General features: G+C 40.0%; 1 protein-coding gene and 1 non-coding gene across 11 annotated transcripts in view; one reads left to right on the top strand and one right to left on the bottom strand.

Annotated features, from left to right (window-relative positions):
• OSBPL9 (oxysterol binding protein like 9) overlaps positions 1 to 25,607 on the bottom strand; it is a 168,868-nt gene that overhangs the window by 58,729 nt on the left and 84,532 nt on the right. For 7 of the 10 annotated variants that reach the window (XM_004089796.3, XM_003258981.4, XM_003258983.4 and 4 more), the window contains one exon: positions 16,267 to 16,343. In XM_004089796.3, the coding sequence (XP_004089844.1) occupies positions 16,267 to 16,343 (77 nt within the window). Of the gene's footprint in view, positions 1 to 207; positions 401 to 16,266; positions 16,344 to 18,830; positions 18,876 to 25,607 lie in introns of those variants that run through there. The other 3 variants (XM_030823902.1, XM_003258987.4, XM_030823900.1) reach the window with 3 other exon arrangements.
• On the top strand, positions 5,262 to 5,383 carry LOC115837794. The gene has a single exon (XR_004032844.1). It is a non-coding gene; the product is annotated as a small nucleolar RNA SNORA26 (small nucleolar RNA).

Raw genomic sequence — 25,607 nt, 5'->3', positions numbered from 1 at the left:
CTCAGCCTCCACCCCATCTAGGCTGAGGAAGTGAGGAGAACTCCCGAGGAAGAGGGGCCCCGGCAGCCACGTCGTCCTACTCACCCCAGGGGGCGGCGGGGAGGAGGCAGGGTGAGCACGACATTCGCGCCCCGGCCTCGCGGCCGGGACCCCGGGGACTCAGGGGTAGGGGCCGGCCCCTCTCTCAGACCCTCGGGGTCTACTCACTCCGCAAGTGGCCAGCAAGAAAGCCATTCGCCAAGGCCCCCGCCCTCTGTGCCTCCAGGGGAGGGAGACGGGGGCTGCTCCCGAGCACCCCTTTTTCTTCTCCCCTCGACCGACTCCCCGGACTGCGGCGCAGGCGGTCCTGACTGAGGTTCAGCCCGTCCCCCGGGACACCCCCTTCACCTCCCACCCCTTCCCCGTCCCGGGGCCGCCCCGATTGGCTGGCCCTGGCGGCTCCTGGCAAAGAGACCCCTGGCGATTGGCCATGGGTCACCTGCTGTAGGAGGTGAGAGGCCGACGATTGGCGCTTGGGCCAGTTTTGGGTGGAGAGGTCGAGGAAGCCAGCAGCTCGCGGGGGAGGTGCGCAGCGGCGAGAGTGTCCGGACGGCCCCGCCCAGACCCGCGACCCAGCCGCCTCCGCGGGGTGCGGAGGCTCACCTTGGGGGAGTGCGCCTGGGGACACGCGGCTTCTGCGGCGCCGGCGCTGCTGGGGGAAAAGGAGGTTGCGCTCTGGGAAGCTCAGCCTGGTTTCGGGGCTGGACCGCGGATTCCCACTGGGTAGCGACTGGAGAAGGGCCCGCGGGCGCCAGCGTGCCTCACCTACACCCACCGGCTTCTAACGTGCCATCTAGTTTATGGCAGCTGTGGAGCCTGGGCCCCGGAGTTTCATCTTGATAACGGATTTTGCTTACTTCCGGAAAGTTATGTCGCGTGGGGGTTGATGGAGTGACGGGAGGAGGAGATACTATATCAGTAAACAAAAGCATGAGCGCCTATATTTTTATTAATCCGGTGAGACATCGTGGGCTTGCTGTTGTGCCACAGCTCCATAAGGAATGTAGGTGGCTTGTAAAGATGCTTCAGGAATCCAAATGGCGCAAACTGCAAATTATATCAAAAGTCTGGACTTAAGAGGACCTCGACAGAGAATCACCCAAAATGCAGGGTATCACAGACATAAGTGATTAACTTATTGATCTGGAGGACGAGCTCTTTTTCCGCTCTTGCTGGTTTTTCTTATGGTTAGGTATATTCCTATTTCTCCCCCTTTCAGGACTCTACTAAACGTCCAATTATCTTTTGTACTTTTATGGCTCTACTGGTACCCACTGCAAGACCTAGCACAGGGCACACTGCACAAACAGCGCGATGCTGGCCAGGCACGGAGGCTCACTGCTGAAATCCCAGCACTTTGGGAGGCGGAGGCTGGGAGAGGTGGGGGAAGGAGGGGAAATCCGAGGCCAGGAGTTGAAGACACCAAAAACAACAAAAAAAAGGCGCAGTGCTTGCTGAATAAATATGCTAACCTGCTGGACTCAGTGTTAAAGATACCTTCAGTTTGTTTTATGTAAATCACTTCAAAATGCCCAACACCAGATGCACTCTACCCTTCCCCCATCCACTCTAAAAGCTGGGTACTCTGCCAGGGCTCCCTGTCTCAGTAAATGAAACCGCTACCATCCACCCTAATATGCAAACCATAAACCTAGCAGTCCGCCTAGACACCTTCCCCATTCCACATTCAGTGCATCACCAAGTTCTGTCATTTTTACCTCCTAAATACACTCTCCATTCTGTCCATCTCTCTCCATTGCCACCACCCTATAACAGGTCCTGGCCTGTTGGAATAATCTTACTAAAGTCTTCTTGAATCTACTCTGGCTACTCCAATTCATTCTCAACACTATAGCCAGAGCAGTATTTCTATAACCAATTTTATTACCCCTTCATTGCCTCCCCCAATTAAAGAACTTTAACTGCTTTCCACTGAGTTGTGCTTAGGATACAATTCAATATTTAACAATGGCTGACAAGGTTTAGCCTTACCTACCGCTTAGCTCCATCTTTTACCTTGTAGTACCTATTTTCTGCTTTGCACACAATGGCCTTTTTTAAACTCCTTTATTTGCCAAGGACTTTCCAATTTTAGGGCCTTGGCGCATGCTGTTATTTCTTTTATACTGTCCCCTTAACATCAATCCCCACACTTCACTTATTTACTTCTACTCGTCATCATTTCCTCCCTGCCAATGTCAGTTCTTGCTATCTTACATCGTCATAGCCCATGTAACTCTCCTTTGTGGAACTTACTACAGCTGTAATTTTACATTTATCTTAGTTATTTATTTAAATTTTTTTAGAGACAAAGTCTCACAGGTCTCATGTTGCCCATGCTGAACTCAAACTCCTGGGCTCAAGTGATCTTCCTGCCTCAGGAATAGCTGGGACTACAGGTGCACATACCACCTTACCTGAGTTATTCTTTTTAATTAACTTTATTGAGTCATAATTTACATGTGATAAAATGTATCCATTTTAAATGTACAATATATTTTCATAAACATATGCACACATGTAACCACCACGATTAAGAAATAAAGTATTTTCCATCACCTGGGAACTTCCCTCATGCTTCTCTACAGTCAATCCCATGAACCACTGCTCTGCTTTCTGTTTGTGTTATTCTTTGATTAATGTTGATCTATACCACTAGACTGTAAGCTTAATGAAGTGAGGATCCTATCTAATTCTGTTCAGCATTATATCATTATTTAGTAGAATTCCTGGCACATACAAAGTCCTCAAATGGATTTCTTATGGTAATAGATTCTGAAAATAAACATTAATTCTCTGATAATAACAATAAACTATAAATAATGGTGGAGGGGAAAAAAACATCAATTTTGCCAGATGTCTATGGTCAGTATTTAACCTTCACTAATACTCTTTTAAATTTTCCTTTAATAGCTGCTTTTCTAGCAGTTAATGTTGTGCCTGGGCAGCCCTAAGGACTTAATGCCATATTAGCTGATCAAACGGTTCTCTAAGCCAGGGGGAAAAAAAAAAGCCTACATCTCTAATTCTGCCCATGCACTGTACTGTTTGACCCTACAAGGGACAAAATACTTATTTACTCTATGTTACAAGTACATATTAAGAGATCCCAGCTCCAATCCAAAGTCTACATTTTAACAATTTAATACTACAGATAGCTATTTGTTGCAGACATGCAGTTCTCATTTTCCTAATCTTAGTGTAAAGTTAGTGTTCATAAATGAGGTAGCATTTAAAATAAAAATTACACGACACAAAGCAAATTTACCCATCTTGTACCAAGAAGCTACAACCAAATTTGACAACTCATGTTGTTAAAAAAACAGAAACAAAACTAAAAGCTGTTAAAGCCTACTATGAGTTGAAAAAGGAAAAAAACCCAAAGCTGTTTCAAAACAAAGTGACCAGTGCCTAAAACTCATATGTGACAGGTGATTTCCAACCCATGAATCAGATTTTCAACTCTTCTTTCAACTATATAACTAAGGCTATTAGGTGACTAAATTACTATTTTAGTCTGTTGAGCAAAAAAAATAGGTCGTGCCTATTACCTATACCTATTAAGATGAAAAGAAAATTTTAATTATACAGAATTCATGTACTACTTTCAAAAATTTTTCTGCTAGGGAGCCCAATAATGTTTACCTAGAAATCACATTCTGCTCTAATGTCACCCCAGACACAGATGAAAAATGCTTTTGGTAGCAATGGAAGAATAAAAAAGAAGAAAAAATATAAAAAGCCAAATCAGGTGAGACTTCAGGTTTCTGATCTAGCATGTTAAGAAGCTTAGAAGTACCACTGTGTTCTAACAACACGTAACAAACTGAAAAACCAACAACTCTTCTTAAATCTATAAGAGAAGTGAGGTCACAGGGAAAACTGATGACTCCCAAATTAGGAGACCAACAGGCAAATACAGAGAATCAAAACTTCCCTGAGCAAAAACTCACAAGGGGCAACCTCCATGGGAACCAGCACCCACGGGAACCACTTAATGAACAGTAAATATATTTTATCTTCCTTATGATTTTCTTAATAACATCTTCTTTTCTCTTTATTGTAAGAATACAATATATGATAGAGAAAACATATAAAATATGTATTAATCAACTGTTTATGTTATTGGCAAGGCTTCCAGTCAATAGCAGGCTATGAGTAGTTAAGCTCTGGAGGAGTCAAAAGTTATATGTGGGTTTTCAACTGCACGGGTGGTAGGGAAACCTGATCTGTATTTGACAAATTGGTGGAAGCTCAGTGCAGACAAGTCTGAAAGATATAAACTCCGGGGACACGTAGTAATATGGGCAGCGGGGGAGAACCACAGTTTTGTGAGTTTTACCTCCAGGAGCTCAATAAGGGTCATCGCAGTGAATACTGGGGGAAAAAAAATCCCCTAATGCGTCCCCTCTAGGCTTCTTTGTAGGAGAAAGTATTTAATATATACCCAACTTCAGTCCTCTCTAGCCCTACTGTCCCACTTACAGGATGGACTTGAGAAGCACATGTGAAGTTGACAAAAGTTCACTAACAGACTGAAAATGTTTCCCCTCCATGCACACCTTACCACCACATTACTAAAGGTCCACTCACAGCAGTTCCTGTTACCTAATGCATCATGTCTGGCTATCAAGAAAAAATTATAAGACATATTAAATAGGAAAAAACACAGCTGCAAGAGACAGAGTAGACTTGGATGTTGCAGGGATATTGGAATTGTTAAACCAGAAATTTGAAATAATTATGATAAATATCCTAAGAACTCTAACGGACAAAGTAGAAACCATGCAAGAATAGATGGGCAATGTAAGCAGAAAGACAGAAACTTTAAGAAAGAATCAAAAAGAAATGCTACTGATCAAAAAGACTGTAACAGAAATGAAGAATGCCTTTAATGGGCTTATTAATAAACTAGACAAAAGCTGAGGAAAGAATATCTGCACTTGAGAGTATCTCAGCAGACACCTACAAAACCGAGAAGCAAAAGAAAAAAAAGACTAGAAAAAAAAAGCCTGGAACAAAATATCCAATAACTGTACGACAACTACAAAAGCATAATGGGAACGCCAGAAGAAGAAACAGAGAAAAGAACTGAAGAAAAATTTGAAACAATGACAGAGAATTTCTACAAATTAATGTGAGACATCAAACCACAGAGGAAGAAAGCTCAGAAAACACCAAGCAGGATAAATGGCATAAAAATGGCACAGACACCCTTTCCTGCGCCCTTTTAAGGTTGACGCAGTGCTTTAAGGGGCTAACACAGAAGGGTAAAGGAAGTCTCCATAAACCCCAGAGAAGAGATTGTAAAGCTCCTCTTTAGATCCTTTCTGGAGTCACACCTGAGAAAACAAAAACAAACAAGCAAAAAACCCTGACAGCTAGGCATATAATTTTCAAACTACTGAAAATCAAAGATAAAGAAAAAAAATCCTGAGAGAAGCTAGAGGGGGAAAAAACTCAACTTGCCTATAGAAGAGCAAAAATAAAAATTACATCTGACATCTCCTCAGAAACTATGTAAGCAAGAAGAGTGGGCCAGGAGTGGTAGCTCACACCTGTAATCCCAGCAATTTGGGAGGCCAAGATGGGCGAATCACAAGGTCAGGAGTTCGAGACCAGCCTGGCCAATATGGTGGAACCCGATCTCTACTAAAAATGCAAAAAATTAGCTGGGCATGGTGGCAGGCGCCTGTAATCTCAGCTATTTGGAAGGCTGAGGCAGGAGAATCACTTGAATCCAGGAGGCAGAGGTGGCAGTGAGCTGACATCGCGCCACTGCACTCCAGCCCAGGCGACAGAGTGAGACTCCATCTCAAAAAGAAGAAAAAAGAAGAGTGGAATGAAATATTTCTTTAAAGTACTGAGAGAGATCAGGCACGGTAGGTAGCTCAGGCCTGTAATCCCAGGATTTTGGGAGGTTGAGGTGGGTGAATCACTTAAGGTCAGGAGTTTGAGACCAGCCTGGGCAACATGGCAAAACCCTGTCTCTACTAAAAATACAAAAATTAGCGGCCGTGGTGGCGCACTCCTGTAATCCCAGCTACTTGGGAGGCCAAGGCACAAGAATTGCTTGAACCTGGGAGGCAGAGGTTTCAGTGAGCCCAGATGGCACCACTGTACAGCAGCCTGGGCAACATAGCGAGGCTGTCTCCAAATAAAATAAAGGACTGAGAGAGAAAAAAATACCAACCTAGAATTCTGTACAAAACTAAAGATACGTTTACCATATGATCCAACAATGGCACTCCTTGGTATTTGCCCAAGGGAGATGACAACATACGTCCACATAAAACTTGTATACAATGTTTATAGTAACTTCACTCATAACTGCCAAAACTTAGAAGCAACCAAGATATTCTTCAGTAGGTGAATGAATAGGTGGTACATCCAGATAATAAAATATTATTCAGCACTAAAATGACTGGAACCTGTGATCCCAGCTACTCAGGAGGCTAAGGCAGGAGGATCACTTGAGCCCAGGAATTTGAGGCTGCAATGAGCTATGATTGGGCCATTGCACTCCAGCCTGGGCAATAGAGTGAGACACTTTGTCTCTTAAAAAAGGAAGAAGAAAGAAGAAAGAAGAAACAGGAAAGAAGAGGAAGGAAGGAAGAGAGGGAAGAAAAGAGGGAGGGAAAGAAATGAGCCATCAAGCCATGAACAGATGAGGATGAAACTTAAATGCCTATTACCAAGGGAAAGAAGCCCATTTGAAAAGGCTGCATACTGTGTGATTCCAATGATATGACATTCTGGAAAAGGCAAAACTATGGAGATGTTAAAAAGTTCAGTGGTTGCCAGGGATGAGGGAGGAGGGAAGGAGGAACAGGTGGAGCACACTGGATTTTTAGGGTAGCAAAATTACTACGTATGGCACTACAGTGGTGGATAAATGTCATTATAAAATCAACCAAACCCATACACAACACCAAGAGTGGACTCTAATGTAAACTATGGACCTTGAGTATAATGATGTGTCAATGTAGGTTCATTAATTGTAACAAACCACTCTGGTGGGGGATGTTGATAGTAGGGGAGGCTGCACGTGTGTAGGGGAAGGAGGTATAGGGAAAATCTCTGTACATTCTGCTCAATTTTGCTGTGAACCTCAAACTGCTCTAAAAAATAAAGTTGTTGTTGTTGCTGTTGTTGTTAGTTAATCAAATCATATTTACCCTAGGTATTAGCCTAGCAAGTCAGGCCAAATGAATGAAGCAGATAACCTTAAAAGACAACTCTTGGAAACAGGATATGTAGTTTCACTATTTTGCCTGACTGGTTCCCAGAAGCCTCAAAACTAAAGTCAGCCAATTTCCATGTAGAAACTTTAGCCAGATGTCACAAATACACCACCTAGCATGTATACGGTAGAAGCAGTCCCTACTTTATGATCAAGGCCACCATTGTTCCAAAAGTTTGTAAACTGTTTGCAATTTTTAATGCATTATCCAACAGAAAGAAATATTTGGTTCAAGGTTAGGAATGAATACCCTCTATACAACCCCACAATGCCTTGTTCACCACTGTATCCTTAGCATCCCTTCAAACAAGGAATGGCATGTATTAGATACTTAAGAAATGTCTGTTGAATAAATAAAATGTCAGGTACTATGCTATAAAACGGCAAAATAAACTACTAAAAAATGTTGAAAATGGTGAGTCTGGGAAGTAGGAAAGTACAATGACAGGAGGCCATATTTTTGCTATATGAGCCTTTCAGTACCACTTAATTTTCAAAATTATTTTAGATAGCAACTATTGCTCTGATTTTTACAGGTAACATTCTGTGTTGGTCACTTTATTCTGAAAAAACATGTAGATTTTGTTGAAAATGCTTGAGTTGCCAAATTTGATTAGAAATACATAACTCCTTGCCACAAGATGAGTGAAACTGCTTTGTGTTGTCTAACTACTTATATCTATCTATCTGTCTGTCTGTCTGTCTGCCTGCCTGTCTGTCTATTTATTTTCAAGATGGAGTCTCATTAGGTTGACCAAGCTAATCTTAAACTTCTGGCCTCAAGCAATCCTGCCTTGGCCTCTCAAAGTGCTGGGATTACTGGCGTGAGCCACCATGCCAGGCAATCTTAAATTTTTATACTAGACTAGTTCCATAAAGTCAAGGGCTACGCGTAGTTGTATTCAATTATATCCTCTACAACTAGTATAATGCATGAAACATAGTAAGTGCTTAAAAAATATTTACCAAATAAATAACTTTCCTGTATGTTCTAAATGTTCCCAATTGAGCATGCACTATTTAACTGGCTACTTCTCCATTCCACTTTACCTGTGGAAGAGGTGACACATCTGCTGTGGAAGAGGTGACACATCTGTATTGCAACCATTTCCTTTGGGAAACAAAGGACTTCAAGGGAGAACGAATACACCTATTTTTCTACATGATATGAAAATATAATCTAATGAGGCCAGGGAAAACAATACAGTTGTGATAAACAGATCCTTATATACTGAGAAATTAAAATGGATGCTCAAAAAGCTAATCTTTAGTGAAGAAGTTTAACGGTCAAGAAAAATGCTCAAAAGATTTTTATTAATCTACTCAGACATATAATCCATTATAGCTATTGAGGGTAGAATCAAGGCATCTCAATACTAAAGATTAATTTTTCAGCAACTCTCCTAAATTGTACTTTAAATACAATTAAGTTATGTTAGTCTATAACAAAAGTTGGGCAGACATGTAATTATCATACCTGATACTTCTTTTGGGAAAAAAAAAAAAGGTTTCACAATGTCTCCATTGATAATGACTTGTAATTCTATTAGGCTGGTGCAAAAGTAATTGCACCACCCTAAAACCACATCTCCTTTTCGTATAATGTTTTACTCACAGACTCAGTGGTATTTCTAATGAGGCTTGTACCAGCCCACCCTGTTCCCTTCAGCCCTCCCTGTTCCCTTGTATACTCTTATACCCTTGTATACAAGGTATCATGGCCTTTCTCTCTAGGGGCTTTAGATAAAAGCTAGTGACGACAAAAATAATAATAATAATAATAACATAAAATTACAGGTAGTACCAATGAAATTCCAATTTCAGCCAGGTGTGGTGGCTCATGCCTCTAATCCCAGCACTTTGGGAGGCTGAGGCAGGTGGATCACCTGAGGCCAGGAGTTCAATACCAGCCTGGCCAACAGGGTAAAACCCCATCTCTACTAAAAATACAAAAAACTAGCCGGGTGTGGTAGTGCGTGCCTGTAGTCCCAGCTACTTAGAAGGCTGAGGTGAGAGGACTGCTTGAGCCTGGGAGGTCGAGGCTGCAGTGAGCTGAGATTGCACCACTGTACTCCAGCCTGGGAAACAGAATGAGACTCTGTCTCAAAAAAAAAAAAAAAAATTCCAATTTGATAACCACCAAAAATAAAATCTACATGAAGTAGCTACAAAAACCATACATATGAGGACAATTAATGCCCAATTTCTTAGCCCAAAGAATAATCATAGAAACCATTTAAATTTTTGAAATATCAACTGATGTATAGCATAAAGTTAAGAAACATAAAGGTCAGTCAGGCGCGGTGGCTCACGCCTGTAATACCAGCACTTTGGGAGGCAGAGGTGGGTGGATCACGAGGTCAGGAGATTGCGACCATCTTGACAATATGGCGAAACTCCGTCTCTACTAAAAATACAAAAAATTAGCCAGGTGTGGTGGTGCACACCTGTAATCCCAGCTACTCGGGAGGCTGAGGCAGGAGAATTGCTTGAACCTGGGAGGCAGAGGTTGCAGTAAGCCGAGATCACACCACTGCACTCCAGCTTGGGTGACAGAGCAAGACTCTGTCTCAAAAAAAAAAAAAGAAAAAGAAAGAAACATAAAGGTCTATACAACTCAGTTAAACATCTGCATGAGCATCTTCAAACTTGAGTCTAAAATATTTGAATCTACAACAATCTCCTGTGTTTTCATTCCTGTTAGCCTATAAAAATTTGTATAGCCACACACTGTTACTCAGCTTAGTAACAACCTTAAAACCAAGTTACTTCATTGTCCATACTTGTACTTATAATCAAACTGGCACAACATACTACTTGTCATAGAAGTGACACTGACCAAGTAAATGGCATATCTATATGAAGTCAAAGCCAACTGACCCCATGGCATGTGCTATGCCAAGGAAGGCTTCCCAGTAGTTAGAACAGAGAACACATCATCACGTTCCACATGGTAGTGTACGTATGCCATAGTTTAAAAGAATCTATACCCTAACAGTGAGTACCATTTGCACATTGTAAGTAGTGACCCACTTTTAGCAAGGCAATATCATTCATCACATTAAGTTAATGTTAATTTAGATTATATTGCTTTGTATTATGTTCAACTTGAAATTTTCTTTTGGATGTATAGTTCTGTAAGATTTTAAACCTAAGAAATTTACACCTGGCTTTGTGTTTGCCCACATTAAATAACATTATAATACTTTACTTATACATTGGCATTCACAGCCTGCAAGAGTTTTTTCTAAAATGGGCCCCAATTTACTCAAGTTTATAAAACTGATTTTTATACCTGTATGACAACCAGACAAGCTGCTATAACTCATTATATTTTGTACAATATAGGAAACTATAAAACCTACAGGATGTAACATCCTGAGTCTTCTCGTCATGATCAATCCCTTACTTGATAATCTCTCAGCATTTAGTTTGTACTAAAGCTTACTAGGGTTAAAAAAAAAAAAAGAATCTGAAAAGTTCCCCTCTATTAATCAGTATCATCAGATATCTACTGAATACCTCTTACTGGGTAAGAAAGAGGGGATTAAGAAGCACAGCATGCCCTCTGGTCTCCCCTTCAAGGAACTTCCTCTTTGGCTGAATGTAAAGACATGAAAAGATACCATAAGCTGACATACAACAAATTTAGAATGACTACTGGAATTCAGCTTCCATAGGAGCTGAAAGGATGAAGAAGATCTTAGTTGTCTTCTGTCACCTTCAGTCTATCCTAATTACAATTTGCTTTGGGGAGAAAAGAGAAGACAAGCTCAGTCTTAGCCATGCTGAAGTAGAATTCCAGGGAGACATCTAACTGGCAAAATCCAAAAGGAAAAAAAGTGAGACTAAAGCTACACATCAAAAGAGATATAAAGATTAGGGGGGAAAAAGAGTCATCTTAGACAAGGTTTAGCTGAATCCATGAAAATGGTGGGGGCTGCTGAAGGGTGATGGAATTAGGTCACAATCTGCAAGAAAACATCATGTGGTCAAGGTAATGTATGTAGTGTTAACCTTGGGAAAGAGCAAGAATATGTTTTCTTCGAAATATTCAAAGCAGAGAAATAAAGTATAGGTGAAGTCACTAAGAACTGTTGAAGAAGAAAGCCTTGATTTATGAAGAAGGGAACAGACTATAATTCGATACTGAATACAATGAAAAAAGTCTACTGTGAGGATTCAACTGGAAACCAACAAGAAGTCAATAAGATGACTATTAAATCGTAACAGATATCCAGTTAAAGTCAGACAAAAATTGTGATAGATACAACCATCTTGCTTTTGTGACCTCTAACAGTTCTAGAAGCAGAAAAATCAGACAACTGGGGCCCTGGGGAATGAAGACCAGAATGGTATACAGACGAACTATCCAGTGACAAGAAATTCTAAAGGTGATAGCAAAAACAATATATATTTTTTTAAATTTTTGTGGGTACATAGTAGGTATATATATTTTTGGAGTATAAAATATTTTGATATAGGCATGAAATAAGTAATAATCACATCAGGGTAAATAGGTATCCATCACCTCAAGCATTTATCTTTTGTGTTACAATCTAATTATACTCTTCCAGTTATTTTTAAATGTATAATTACTGTTGACTATAGTCACCCTGTTGTGTTATCCAGTAGATCTTATTCATTCTATTTTTTTTGTACCCATTAACCATCCCCACTCTCCCTACACTTATACACCCAACCACCCTTCCAGCCTCTGGTAACCATAATTCTATTCTCTAGCTCCATGAGTTCGATTGTTTTAATTTTTAGCTCCCACATATAAGTGAGAACATGTGAAGTTTGTACCTGTCTTATTTCACTTAACATCATGACCTCCAGTTCTATTCAAGACAGGATTGCAAATGACAGGATTTCATTCTTTTTCACAGCTGAATAGTACTCCATTGTGTTTATGTACCACGTTTTCTTTATCCATTGATCTGTTGGACACCTGGGTTGCTTCCAAATCTTGGCTATTGTGAATAGTGCTGCAATAAACCTGGGTGTGCAGGTATCTCTTCCATATATTGATTGCCTTTCTTTTGGATATATACCTAGCAGTGGGATTGCTGGATTATACGGTAGCTCTATTTTTAGTTTTTTGAGGAACCTTCAAACTGTTCTCCACAGTGGCTGTACTAATTTACATTCCTACTAATAGTGTATGAGGGTTCCCTTTACTCCACATCCTCACCAGTATTTTGTTATTGCCTGTCTTTTGGAAAAAAAAAAAAAAGCCATTTTAACTGGGGTGAAATGATATCTCATTGTAGTTTTGGTCTGCATTTCTCTGATGATCAACGATGTTAGGCACCTTTTCATATACCTCCTTGCCATTTGTATGTCTTCTAACAAAAGCAATGATAAAGCAGCAGACCAAAAGGTCTCCACTGGGAAACAGGATGAGCAAAACAAGAAAATACTACATGGCCAGGAAAAAACGGAGAAGTAGGGGTCAGATCAAAATGAGAGAAGAAAAGTTCAGAAGTAAAGTCATAGAGGAAGATGAAGATAAGAAAACTGTTGTCAAAGAAAACACTTTTTAACTTAATATTTTGCAGGTGGTTCAGCTCTTAGTAATGACAAGACCAGTGCAGTGGAGTTTAACGGCTAAAGTAGAGATAAAGTTCAATGAAAAAGGAGAACATGGCTGGGTATGGTGGCTCATGCCTATAATCTCAACACTCTCAGAGGCCAAGGTGGGCAGATGGCTTGAGCCCAGGAGTTTGAGACCAGCCTGGCCAACATGGCAAAACCCCATCTCTACAAAAAAATACAAAAATTAGCCAGGCGTGGTGGTGCATGCCTGTAGTCCCAGGTGGGACGATCACTTGAGCAGGGGAGGCAGAGGTTGCAGTGAGCTGTGATTGTGCCACTGCAACGAGTGAGACCCTGTCAAAAAAAAAAAGGTACATATAAATACAATGAGGTCAAGAATTAGACTGGGAAGCACTATTATGTAGTAGGAGCTTCCTCATCTATAAACCGAACTGGGTGGGGGGAGTTTTGTGAGAATTTTTTTTTAAAAAAAAGCAAAAGAAGAGAACCTAACATGGCAGTAGATATTCGGATATGTTTTAAAGGTAGGTTGCTGAGATCACTGCGTCTCCTCTCCTATACCCCTTTGGAAGACAGCTCCATGAGTGCCCATCCCACAGTGCCTAACAGACAGTATGTTATACATCTCAAAATACTCAATAAACAACAATGGAAAAGCAATCTCTACATCAACCGTTTGTTCATTCATTCCTTCAGTTATTTCTTCATTTAACTAACATTTACTGAGTGCTACTGAATACCAGGCACTGGCAGAGGGAATGGTAGGAACAGTAGTTGCACTGTAATGGCAACTAACATTTACCAAGTTCTTACTATAGCCAGGCATTATTTCAACCAGTTCTCATCCAATATTAGTTTATCAAGTTCTAGCAAGTTTACGTTAGTTTATTTAACCACTAAAACAACTCTATGAAGTAGGTACTCTTATCCTCATTTTATAGATGAGGCCACTGAAACTCAGACACAGTAAGTTGAATGTGAATGGTTAAATATAAGTGGTGGGCTCTGGGATACAAACACAGATATTCTGGCTCTAGAGCGAAGTTCTTTACCACACTTCGCTACGTCTGAGAAGATAATCTTTTGCCAGTCAAATGAACATTAATTCCATATTTCTAAATGTCCTATCTTCTCCATGCATTAAGTGTAGGAAAAAAACCTCTTGTATTACATGTACTTTTAAATATCAAAGCTATTAGAAGTCTAAGACTTCTCAAAGTTATCTTTTTCTGCCCATTATTCCCAAAGACATACAAGCTCTCTTCTTAGCAAAAGCTGAAAAATTCCAATATTGGATCTAGTTAGGAGCCTGAACTTATGATGTCAACATCAGCTGACAACAAATAAACAAGAAGAATATGACAAGGAGATAGTGAATTGTGCAAATACTATAGTATTCAAACGAAAGAGATCATTTTGAACTTGGGGGATTGGGGAAGGAAAGGCCAGTCGGCAGAGGGTTCACAGAAGAGGTCAGTTCTAAACTAGGCTTTGAAAAAAAGGGTAGAAGACATTTCACAGAGAAAGGACATCACACACAAGAATGTGGAGGCCAGAAATGAAAAAATGTATTTGAAGGAAAGCAAGTAAGCAATAGCACTCTAGAAGGTTCATGTAGGGGTATAGTGGCAGAAATGCCTACAAGGGCAGGTGGCTCTTGTTGAATGTTGAATGTCAGTCTAACCAACCATGGGGGGGCGGGAAATCTCATCTGCCACATTCAGTCTAATATGATCATTAAAACACTTATCCTCCCCTCTTAGGCCAGGTATGGTGGCTGAGGCAAGAGAATTGCTTGAACCCAGGAGGTGGAGGTTGCAGTGAGCCGAGACAAACCACATCTAACTAGATTTACTTTCTGGGGTACAAAGTGAGACTGTCTCAAAAAAACAAAAAACAAACAAACAAAAAATACTTATCCTCCTCTTACAAGATCACAAATTTGCTAAAATGATGCTATAGTCATTTATGAAACTGCCTAAATTTAAAAGAAATCTACAGGAATTACAAATTGCTTTTAAAAAGCATAACTCATAGAGTAGCTTAAAGATTTCCTACTTCAATTTCATATTCATTTCTTAAAGTCCCCTAATAACCACATCCTTTAATAATGTTTTTTAAGCCTCTACTGAACACTTTGAAGTGATTGGGGGTTTACTATCTTGTAGGGTCTAAGATACCCTACGCCACCTTATCTAATCAAGTCAATTCCTGATATAGAACAAAGTAGAGAGAAAGGGTTATAAAACATGTTTTTTTTTTTTTTTTTTTCTTTTTTTTTTTTTTTTTTTTTTTTATTATACTTTAGGGTTTTAGGGTACATGTGCACAATGTGCAGGTTTGTTACATATGTATCCATGTGCATGTTGATTTCCTGCACCCATTAACTCGTCATTTAGCATTAGGTGTATGTTTTCTACAATTAAATTTCCTAAATTAAAATAAAACAAAATCCCCTATGTGCCACAAATATAAGCTCTTTCACTGGAGAATAAACATAGAAAAATATCTTCAGTGTAGTACGGCAGACATTAGTTGCATATCACCCAACATCTGTTTTTCCCTATTCTGACTTTGGTGCGGGTCGGGTGGGGTAGGATGAACACACCTTCTACCCTAACAGCAATGTGTTTCTAGTGAGGCCAATAACATCCCAGCTCCAGGGTAGAATCTATGACTGTGAAATTGTGACTGGCCAGGATTTGACACATGGCCAAATCTAAGGTGATGAGCAATAATTGTGTTACTCTTATTAAGGTCTAGAAAGAATAGCCTCTTATGGACTCGGTTCCAAAAATGGGAGGCTGACATTGCTACAACCACCTTACCACCACCAAGGGAGAACCTAACCGAAAATGAAGCCAATGCAAAAGAAGTGGAACGTAGAAATAGAGATGGGAGATATGAGTCCTCATGACATGAATTATCTAATTCAAACCACATCTAACCAGATTTACTTTCTTCTTCATGAATCAGTTTGGTTTGAGTTTTCTTTCACTACCATATGAAAGAGTACTAACTGACACATACAGTAATAGCCAAATCCTTTAACAAGAAAATGAGGTGAACTTCTCAGTATTTACCTATTATCATGCATAATTATGTAACTTGGTTGTATCAATAACTGACTACAGATATTAAATTTTTAAAATGAATCTGGCATATTTTAACATAGAATTTCACTTTCAACATTGTCTTGCACTGTCTTGTTTCTAGACAAAAATCAGTATTTTACCCTGCAGAAAGCAGGAGAAAATAAATGAGTATAACTTTACTATAACTATAAAGGAAAAATAAGCAACTCAGAAATTATAAGTTCCTATTACATCATATCACAGTTATTTAAAAAAAAAAATAGAAAACAGACAAAACAAGAAAGCAACAACTAATGAATTATCTGGAAACCATGTAAAGACCCTTACTTGAAGCTGGAGAGTATGTCGAAGAATTGTTTCTTCTAAGGCATGGATCCACTTCTCTCGCTCATCAGCATCACGAGCTGGAATAAAAGATTATACGTTAAAATTAAAAGTTTAATTTCTATAATATATCTCCATATTTGAAAGTATCATTTTAAAACTATGATGGCTAACAGAAAAGGTTTTTAGTTGTACCATTTCCTTAATAGGTTCGGCATGATCTATTAATATTTCTTACAGACATGCAATCTACTTGCAACAATTTATAAGAAAGGGAATAATTGTGTTCAATAACAACAGGCTACATAGTTCAGACCAACCTTCCCACTGAGAACATTCAGAAAAGCTAGACTGATTTTTAAAAAACAACTGGTTGAAGGCATCACAAACCAACAAGGTAATAAAGAATTACCAAGGAAAGATCTGGGAGAAGATGAAAAATTTAGAAGATAAACCCTGTATTTAGGGACACTTCTCCTGGAGGCATTGCAAATTCCAGGAGAGGAATTGCAGACTGGACAATGCACTTAAAAGCTTGTCAGTGTGTGGCGGAAGCCGTTATATGAGAACTCTACTTTCTGTTCAATTTTGCTGTGAACCTAAAACTTCTTTAAGAACAAAAAAATCCGGCTGGGTGCAGTGGCTCATGCCTGTAATCCTGGCATTTTGGGAGGCTGAGGCAGGCGATCACCTGAGGTCAAGAGTTCAAGACCAGCCTGGCCAACATGGTAAAATTCCATCTCTACTAAAAATACAAAAATTAGCTGGGCATGGTGGTGGGTCCCTGTAATTCCAGTAACTCAGGAGGCTGAGGCAGGAGAATCACTTGAACCCGGGAGGCGGAGGTTGCAGTGAGCCAAGATCGTGCCACTGCACTCCAGCCTGGGCAACAGAGGGCGACTCTGTCGCAAAATAAATAAATAAATAAAATAAAAATTAAAAAAAAAAAAAAAACCACACAAGCCTTTTCAGGCCAGAAGTTGGAAGCCAGGGCCCACCAACAATGGGAGCTCTGGTAAACAGTCCATGTTCTAGTTGGGACACCAAACAGCTTCTCTGTGGGAGTAGTGATAAACTAGAATTAAAACAATTGCTTGGTCATATGGGTGGCCCAGAAAAATCTTGATGCCTGAAATTGATTTAAATGATCACAGATTTTTAGTGACTCCAGGCATCTACTAGCAAAAGCAAATGAAAATCTTTTCTGTAGGAAGATAACATCATCTTAGCTGCTGAATTAAATTTACATAAACAATTTTTAAAATACAATGTCTAGCACATAAGCAAAGATAACCAAATATACATAAATGGAGACACTTTTGGAGACAAAACCACACATAAACGAGAACCAAAAGACAACAGAAACAGATCAACAGGAGCTCCACATTATCATATAAATGACATAATTTTTTCCTTTTTTATTTTTAGCGTTTTTTTCACTTAGCTTTATAAAATAATCAATTCAAATATAAATTCCAAAAGTGACAAATAATCAAAATTAAGAATTTAATAGATGAGTTCAACAGCAGATTAAGTGCAACTAAAGAGACAATTACAGAACTGGGAGCAGTTAGAAGAAACCCAGCAGAACAAAAGACAGTAAGTCAAAGAGACAGAAAATATAGAAGAAAGGGTAAGCAATACAGAGTATGAGAAAATGTAACACACATGTGATTGGAACACCAGAAGAAGACAAAAGAGAGCATGGCATGGAAGCACTGTCCGGCTGAGAATTTTCCAAAACTGATTAAAGACATTCAGAAGTCCTAGGAATCCCAAGCAAGATAAATCAAAGAAATCCACAAGTTGGACACATCTCAGTAAAACTTACTGCAAACCAAAGATATAGGCCTATCTTTAAAACAGCCAGGGAGAAAAAAGGACAGGTTACTTTCAAAGAAACAACAATTAAATTCAGGTAGGCTCTCAAAAGAAATAATGAGAACCAGGAGACAATACAGTATGACATTTAATGGCTAAAAGAGAATAACTGTCAATTTAGAATTCACTGAAATATATCCTTTATGAATTAAGATGAAATAAACTCATTTTCAGACTGACAAAACCAGAATCTGCTATCAGCAGATGCTCATTAAATAAAATTCTAAAAAGTACTCTTTTCTAGGTATAAACAATGCCTGATGGAAGGTGGTAGGAGCGGACAGAATGAAGAGCAACAGAAATTGTAAGTATGTGGCTAAAACTAAATATTCTCTACATACAATCATAACATTTAATAATATCTTGTGGGGTTTTTTCTGGCTCTCAGTGTCCTGTTTTTATTGTTTTGCAGCAGCACGCCTAACACAGAACATAATTACAAATACTCACTGTGCAAAAGCAGAGCTAGTGCTTAAGTACAAATGGGAAATACAATTCTTTTTATTTAAATAAATACTTAAACACAACTCAGGTCCTATAAGCATCTGGACTCTAGGTCTGAGCTGGAGTTGCCTCGCCTGTGTGCTCACAATGACGTCATGATTTTCCCACCCCCAGTAATCAATACATGGAATCAGGTGCCAATGGGGAATGTGATCACAATGAGCCCCTTTTCTAGAGCCTACCTCAGCCCTCTACAGACATGATCTCTGGCCAGGACAAAGACGACCGGAATTTCTTGAAGGTCCATAATCTGTAATAGTTAAGTATTCTACATGATTCTCTGGGTTGCCATTTCTATGGATGAGACATAATGCACTTAGGTGACTTTCTTCAGCTCATAATACAGGCCCAGACTTGGCCCCATGCCTGTGAGGATGTTGGACCATGCACCCTTGATGGAGGCTTTGCCCCTTCATCTTAGGAGAGCTTCTGCCAACAATCAAGGGCACCTGTGTTCGTAATAGCACCTCCTTTGCACCTGGACTGCATCACCATCCGCCCGCACTGTGAGGAGTGGGTAGGAGGCCACATGGGCCACTGTCATGGCCTGGGCAATCATCCAGCTCACCATGTGGTGGGTGTTCTTGGGGTCAGGGAGCATGCCCTTGGCTGTATCATACACGCTGAGGTAGGTTCCCCAGTACATATGGATGCCCTGCACCGAGACGCTGAAGCCCTGGGACAGGCCTCAGATCCCATCGGCCTTGATCTTCTCCAGGCAGTCTGCCAGGCCTTTGAGCTCCCACTATGTGCCCAATTTCCCAATGTTGGCTGCCAGGTGGGTTCTGGCAAATTCCAGGGGGTAGAAGAAGCACAGGGAGATGGCCCCAGCCGCCCCTCAGGAAGCCAGGTTGCCTGCAAAATATCTCCAGAACTGTGCATGCTTATGCACGCCTCCCAGAAAGACCCGCTCGTACTTATCCCTAAAGGCAAAGCTGAGGGCTTGAGGGCTTGCATGGGGAAGCAGTGGATGGTGCTGGCCAGGTGCCCCTCCAGAAGGACAAGTGCCCTGCTCCTTGGGGATGCGGACCTTGCAGCCCACCACACCACACCTTTGTACTGTGTCGCCACAATCTGCTTACTGGCATGTTGCACCTGCAGCAGTGCCTTGACTGGCTCAACTTGGGTCGCTGCCCTCTTGGAAATAGCGACGGCAATGCCTCCGGCCAGTAAGTCCTTGACAAAGGAGTGTGGCCTGTTCCATCCTGCTGGCCAGCGGGCAGCGGAGGGAGGGAGGGAGCCGCTTGCTCAGCTCTGCTACTGCTGGGACCAAAAGGCTCTCATGGGATTTTAAATAAATATATGCAAAATTAAACTGCATATAGATTGTATATACAAAACAATTGCATATAGATTGGAAAAGGGAAAATGGAATAAAAAGTTTTAAGTTTCTTACATTGGGAAGAAAATAAAATTATCAATGATTTTGATAACTGAAGGATTCATGTTATAATATCTAAAATAATCACTAAAAGAAAAGCTTTTTAAGTGTTTAACTTCTAAAATTAAAAAATCCAATAATAAAGATAATCCAAAAATTGACAAGAAAGGAGAAAAAAGAAATCGAATATACAAGACTGAAAGAAAGCATAGAGTAAGATGGCAAATGTTTAAGCCTAAAAAATCAATAATTAAATGTGAGTGAAGTAAACGTGCTAATTAAAATACAAAGGCTTTAAGATTTGTAAAAGTATATGATGCTTACAAGTGACACATGTTATATCACTCTCATTAATCAATAAAGCAAGCAGATGAAACATTAATAAGGACATAGAAGATTTAAACAGTCTGATGAATAAACTTGATTCAATGAGATAGACAGAATGCTGAATACAACAAATGTAAAACAGATATTCTTTTTAAGCAGAACACAGAATATTTCTAAAAGCTGACCAAATATTGGGCCCTAAAACAAGTCTCAACAAATATCAAAGGACTGAAATCATATATTCTCTAACCATAGTGGAAATTTAAGCTAGAAACCAGTTAAAAAAAAAAAGAAAAGAAAAAAAGATAAATTAGAAAATACTAGGGTTTTTGATGGTCTCTGCTCCTCTCATTTGACAGACAGCCGCCCCTTCTCATGCAGCATGCAGCACCAGCCGTGTCCCTGAGACACCATGGTGAAAATGAAGGCTGGAGTAAACGGATTTGGCTGTATTGGGCACCCGGTCACCAGGGCTTCTTTTAATTCTGGCAAAGCAGGTATTGTCATCAATGACCCCTTCTTTGACCTCAACTACATGGTCTACATGTTCCAGTAGGATTCCACCCATGGCAAGTTCCATGGCAGCATCAAGGCTGAGAATGGGAAGCTTGTCATCAAGGGAAATCCCATCACCATCTTCCAGGAGTGAGATCCCACCAAAATCAAATGGGGGTGACACTGGTGCTGACTATATTGTTGGGTCCATCAACATCTTCACTACCATGGAGAAGGCTGGGGCTCACTTAGAGGGAGAGCCAAAAGGGTCTTCATCTCTGTCCTTTCTGCTGACACCCCCATGTTTTTGATGGACATGAACCATGAGAAGTAAGAAAACAGCCTTGAGATCCTCAGTAATGCCTCCTGCACCACCAATTGATCACCCCACCCCCATCCAAGGTCATCCATGACAACTCTGGCATTGTGGAGGGACTCATAACCACACTCCATGCCATCACTGCCACCCAGAAGATGTGGGTAGATGGTACCTCTGGGAAACTGTGGCATGACGACCATGAGGCTCTCAAGACCATCATCCCTGCATCTACTGGTGCTGCCAAGGTTGTGGGCAAGGTCATCCCCAAACTGAATGGGAAGATCACTGGCATGGTCTTTCAAGTCCCCACCACCTACGTGTCAGATCTGATCTGCCATCCAGAAAACCCTGCCAAATACGATGACATTAAGGTAGTGAAGCAGGCACTGGATACCCTAAAGGGTATCCTGAGCTATACCGAACACCTGGTTGTCTCCTCCGACTTTAAGTGAGAACCACTCTTCCACCTTCCATGATGGGGTCAACACTGCCCTCAATGACCACTTTGTCAGGCTCAATTCCTGGTATGACAATGAAAATGAATCTGGCTACATCAACAGTGTGGTGGACCTCATGGTCCACATGGCCTCCAAGGAATAAGTGACCAGGACCACCAGCCCCAGCAAGAGCACTAAAGGACAAGAGAGGACCTCAGCTGCTGGGGAATACCTGCTGCACTCAAATCTAACAGAATAAACAGACATGCAAAAATCTCTTCTTGACACAGTTTCCATGACAGACCCCCTGAAAAGGGAGGGGCCTGGAAGGCCCCACCTTGTCATGTACCATCAATAAAGTCCCCTGTATGCAGCCAAAAAGAGAAAGAAAGAAAGAAAAATAAAACAAAATACTGAGATGTTTTGGAATTTTTAAAAATAAATACTTCTAAATAATCCATAGGTCAGGAAAAAATATCTGCACTAGAAATTAGAAAACAAGTAGAACTGAATAAATGAAAATATGACATATTGATTCATTGGATACAGTTAAAGTAGTGCATAAAGGGAAATTTGTAGCCTTAAATGCATATATGTATATAAAAATTCATATATATATTAAATGCATATATATAAAAGCAAAAAGGCTGAAAACAAGAAGTTCAAAATGAGTAGAAAAGGAAATGATAAAGAACATAAATTAATGAGATAAAGGGCAAACATTCAATACATAGGTCACTAAAGTCTAAGTTGGTTACCTAAAAATAACTAATGAAATTGATCAACTTCTAACAAAACTGACAGGAGGAGGAAGGGACGAAGACAACACAAACATGATGGCACAGATCATTAATGTCATGAATAAGAAAGAGGACATCACAACTGATGCACATACTCATAACTCCCTGACTATAAAACTGAAAATTTTAATTAAGTGGAAAATATTATTTAAGGAAATACAATTTACCAAAACTACCACAATAACAAATTTAAAAACCTAGATAGTGCTATAACTATTAGGTTGGGCCACAGGAAAGTACCCTTTTGGTAGGTCAAAAACACTCTAATATTAAAATAATTGAAAATCATCTCACAAAGAAAAATCCAAGCCTAGAAGCCTTCACCAGAGAATTCTTAAGGAAAAAAATAATGCCAATCTCTAATACAAAATCTTCCAGATAATGGAAAAAGAGTGAACACTCCACAACTCTTTTTTAAGGCCAGCATAACTTTGACACCAATCTGACAAGACTGTTATTAGAGAAAAATTATAGGCAAATCTAACAGAATAAACAGACATGCAAAAATCCTATATAAAAACATTACAACAGAACAGCACAATCTATATACTGATGCATGACTCTTTCCTCTCCCAGTGGAATGCACTAAGAATAAAATGTGAAATGAATGAATGACCATGACCTTAAAAAATTAATAGATCATGTCCAAGTTGGGTTTATTCCAGAAATACAAAGTTGGTTGAATATGTGAAAAAAAATCGATCAACATCTAACAATACAAAAATATATATGGAACAAGGTTATTTACTACAGCATTTTTTGTAACTTTAAAATATTGGGGCCAGGCGTGGTGGCTCACGCCTGTAATCCCAGCACTTTGGGAGACTGAGGCCAGCAGATCACCTGAGGTCGGGAGTTCCAGATGAGCCTGACCAACACGGAGAAACCCCATCTCTACTAAAAATACAAAATCAGCTGGGTGTGGTGGCATATGCCCGTAATCCCAGCTACTATCAGGAGGCTGAGGCAGGAGAATCGCTTGAACCAGGGAGGCAGAGGTTGTGGTGAGCTGAGATCGCGCCATTGCACTCCAGCCTGGGCAACAAAAGCGAAACTCCGTCTCAAAAAAAAAAAAAAAAAAAAAAAAAAAAAAAAAAAATATATATATATATATGTATATATAGGAAACACCCTAAATACTCATACAGAGGAGAATGGTTGAATAAATCAAGGAATAATATGCAGGTATCAAAAAGAATAAAAGCCAGTTGCAGCAGCACACGCCTGCAGCCCCAGGAGATGGAGGCTCACTTGAGCCCAAGAGTTTGAAACCAACCTGGACAATACAGTGAGACCCCATCTCTTAAAAAAAAAAGGGATGAGGAAGATTTCTTTGGTGATTTGGAGTGATTTTCAGATATACCATCAAATAAAAGTTTTTTTAAAGTGAAGTGTGTCTTTACTATAAGAAAAAAGGAATATCAGAAAACATACAACTATTTTCTTATTTGTACAAAAGAAATATAAAGATTCTAAAGAAAACTAAATAAATTGGTTACCCTTACAAGCCACAGGTGAGAAAGGATGGGAAGCCAGGAAGAATAGGAACAGATCAGTAAGAATTAAGGAGGTAGCAACACTCTGAATATATCTTTTTGTATATATTCAGCCTCTCAGAACCATAATATTTCACATAATTGAACCTCAGTGCCATGGAGTGAATGTTTGTGTTGCCCCAAAATTCCTATGTTGAAATCCTAACCTTCAATGTGATTGTATTAGGAGGTGAGGGTAGAACCCTCTTTAATGTGACGAGGCACCTCAGAGCTGTCTCACTCTCCTTCCAACACATGAGGATATAAGTACAAGAAGTTGACTATGCAACCTGGAAGAAAGCTTTCACCAGAACCTGACCATGCTGGCATCCTGATCTAAACTTCCAGCCTCCAGAACGGTGAGGAAATAAATGTTTGCTGTTTAAGATACGTAATCTATGGTAATTTGTTATAGCAGCCCAAACTAACTAAAACACGAAGTAACTTTGAAAAATCACCACCGATCCCACAGAAATACAAACTACCATCAGAGAATACTATAAACACCTCTATGCAAATAAACTAGAAAATCTAGAAGAAATGGATAAATTCCTCGACACATACATCCTCCCAGGACTAAACCAGGAAGAAGTTGAATCTCTGAATAGACCAATAACAGGCTCTGAAATTGAGGCAATAATTAATAGCTTACCAACCAAAAGAGTCCAGGACCAGATGGATTCACAGCCGAATTCTACCAGAGGTACAAGGAGGAGCTGGTACCATTCCTTCTGAAACTATTCCAATCAATAGAAAAAGAGGGAGTCCTCCCTAGCTCATTTTATGAGGCCAGCATCATCCTGATACCAAAGCCTGGCAGAGACACAACCAAAAAAGAGAATTTTAGACCAATATCCCTGATGAACATCGATGCAAAAATCCTCAATAAACTACTGGCAAACTGAATCCAGCAGCACACCAAAAAGGTTATCTACCATGATCAAGGGGGCTTCATCCCTGGGACACAAGGCTGGTTCAACATATGCAAATCAATAAATGTAATCCAGCATATAAACAGAACCAATAACAAAAACCACATGATTATCTCAATAGATGCAGAAAAGGCCTTTGACAAAATTCAACAACGCTTCATGCTAAAAATTCTCAATAAATTAGGTATCGATGGGACGTATCTCAAAATGGTAAGAACTATCTATGACAAACCCACACCCAATACCATACTGAATGGGCAAAAACTGGAAGCATTCCCTTTGAAAACTGGCACAAGACAGGGATGCCCTCTCTCACCACTCCTATTCAACACAGTGTTGGAAGTTCTGGCCAGGGCAATCAGGCAGGAGAAGGAAATAAAGGGTATTCAATTAGGAAGAGAAGAAGTCAAATTGTCCCTATTTGCAGATGACATGATTGTGTATCTAGAAGACCCCATCGTCTCAGCCCCAAATCTCCTCAAGCTGATAAGCAACTTCAGCAAAGTCTCAGGATACAAAATCAATGTGCAAAAATCACAAGCATTCTTATACACCAATAACAGACAAACAGAGAGCCAAATCATGAGTGAACTCCCATTCACAATTGCTTCAAAGAGAATAAAATACCTAGGAATCCAACTTACAAGGGATGTGAAGGACCTCTTCAAGGAGAACTACAAACCACTGCTCAATGAAATAAAAGAGGATACAAACAAATGGAAGGACATTCCAT

Source organism: Nomascus leucogenys, chromosome 12 (assembly GCF_006542625.1).
Source record: "Nomascus leucogenys isolate Asia chromosome 12, Asia_NLE_v1, whole genome shotgun sequence".
Classification (NCBI taxonomy): Eukaryota; Metazoa; Chordata; class Mammalia; order Primates; family Hylobatidae; genus Nomascus; species Nomascus leucogenys.
This window is presented reverse-complemented; position numbering and strand designations above follow the sequence as displayed.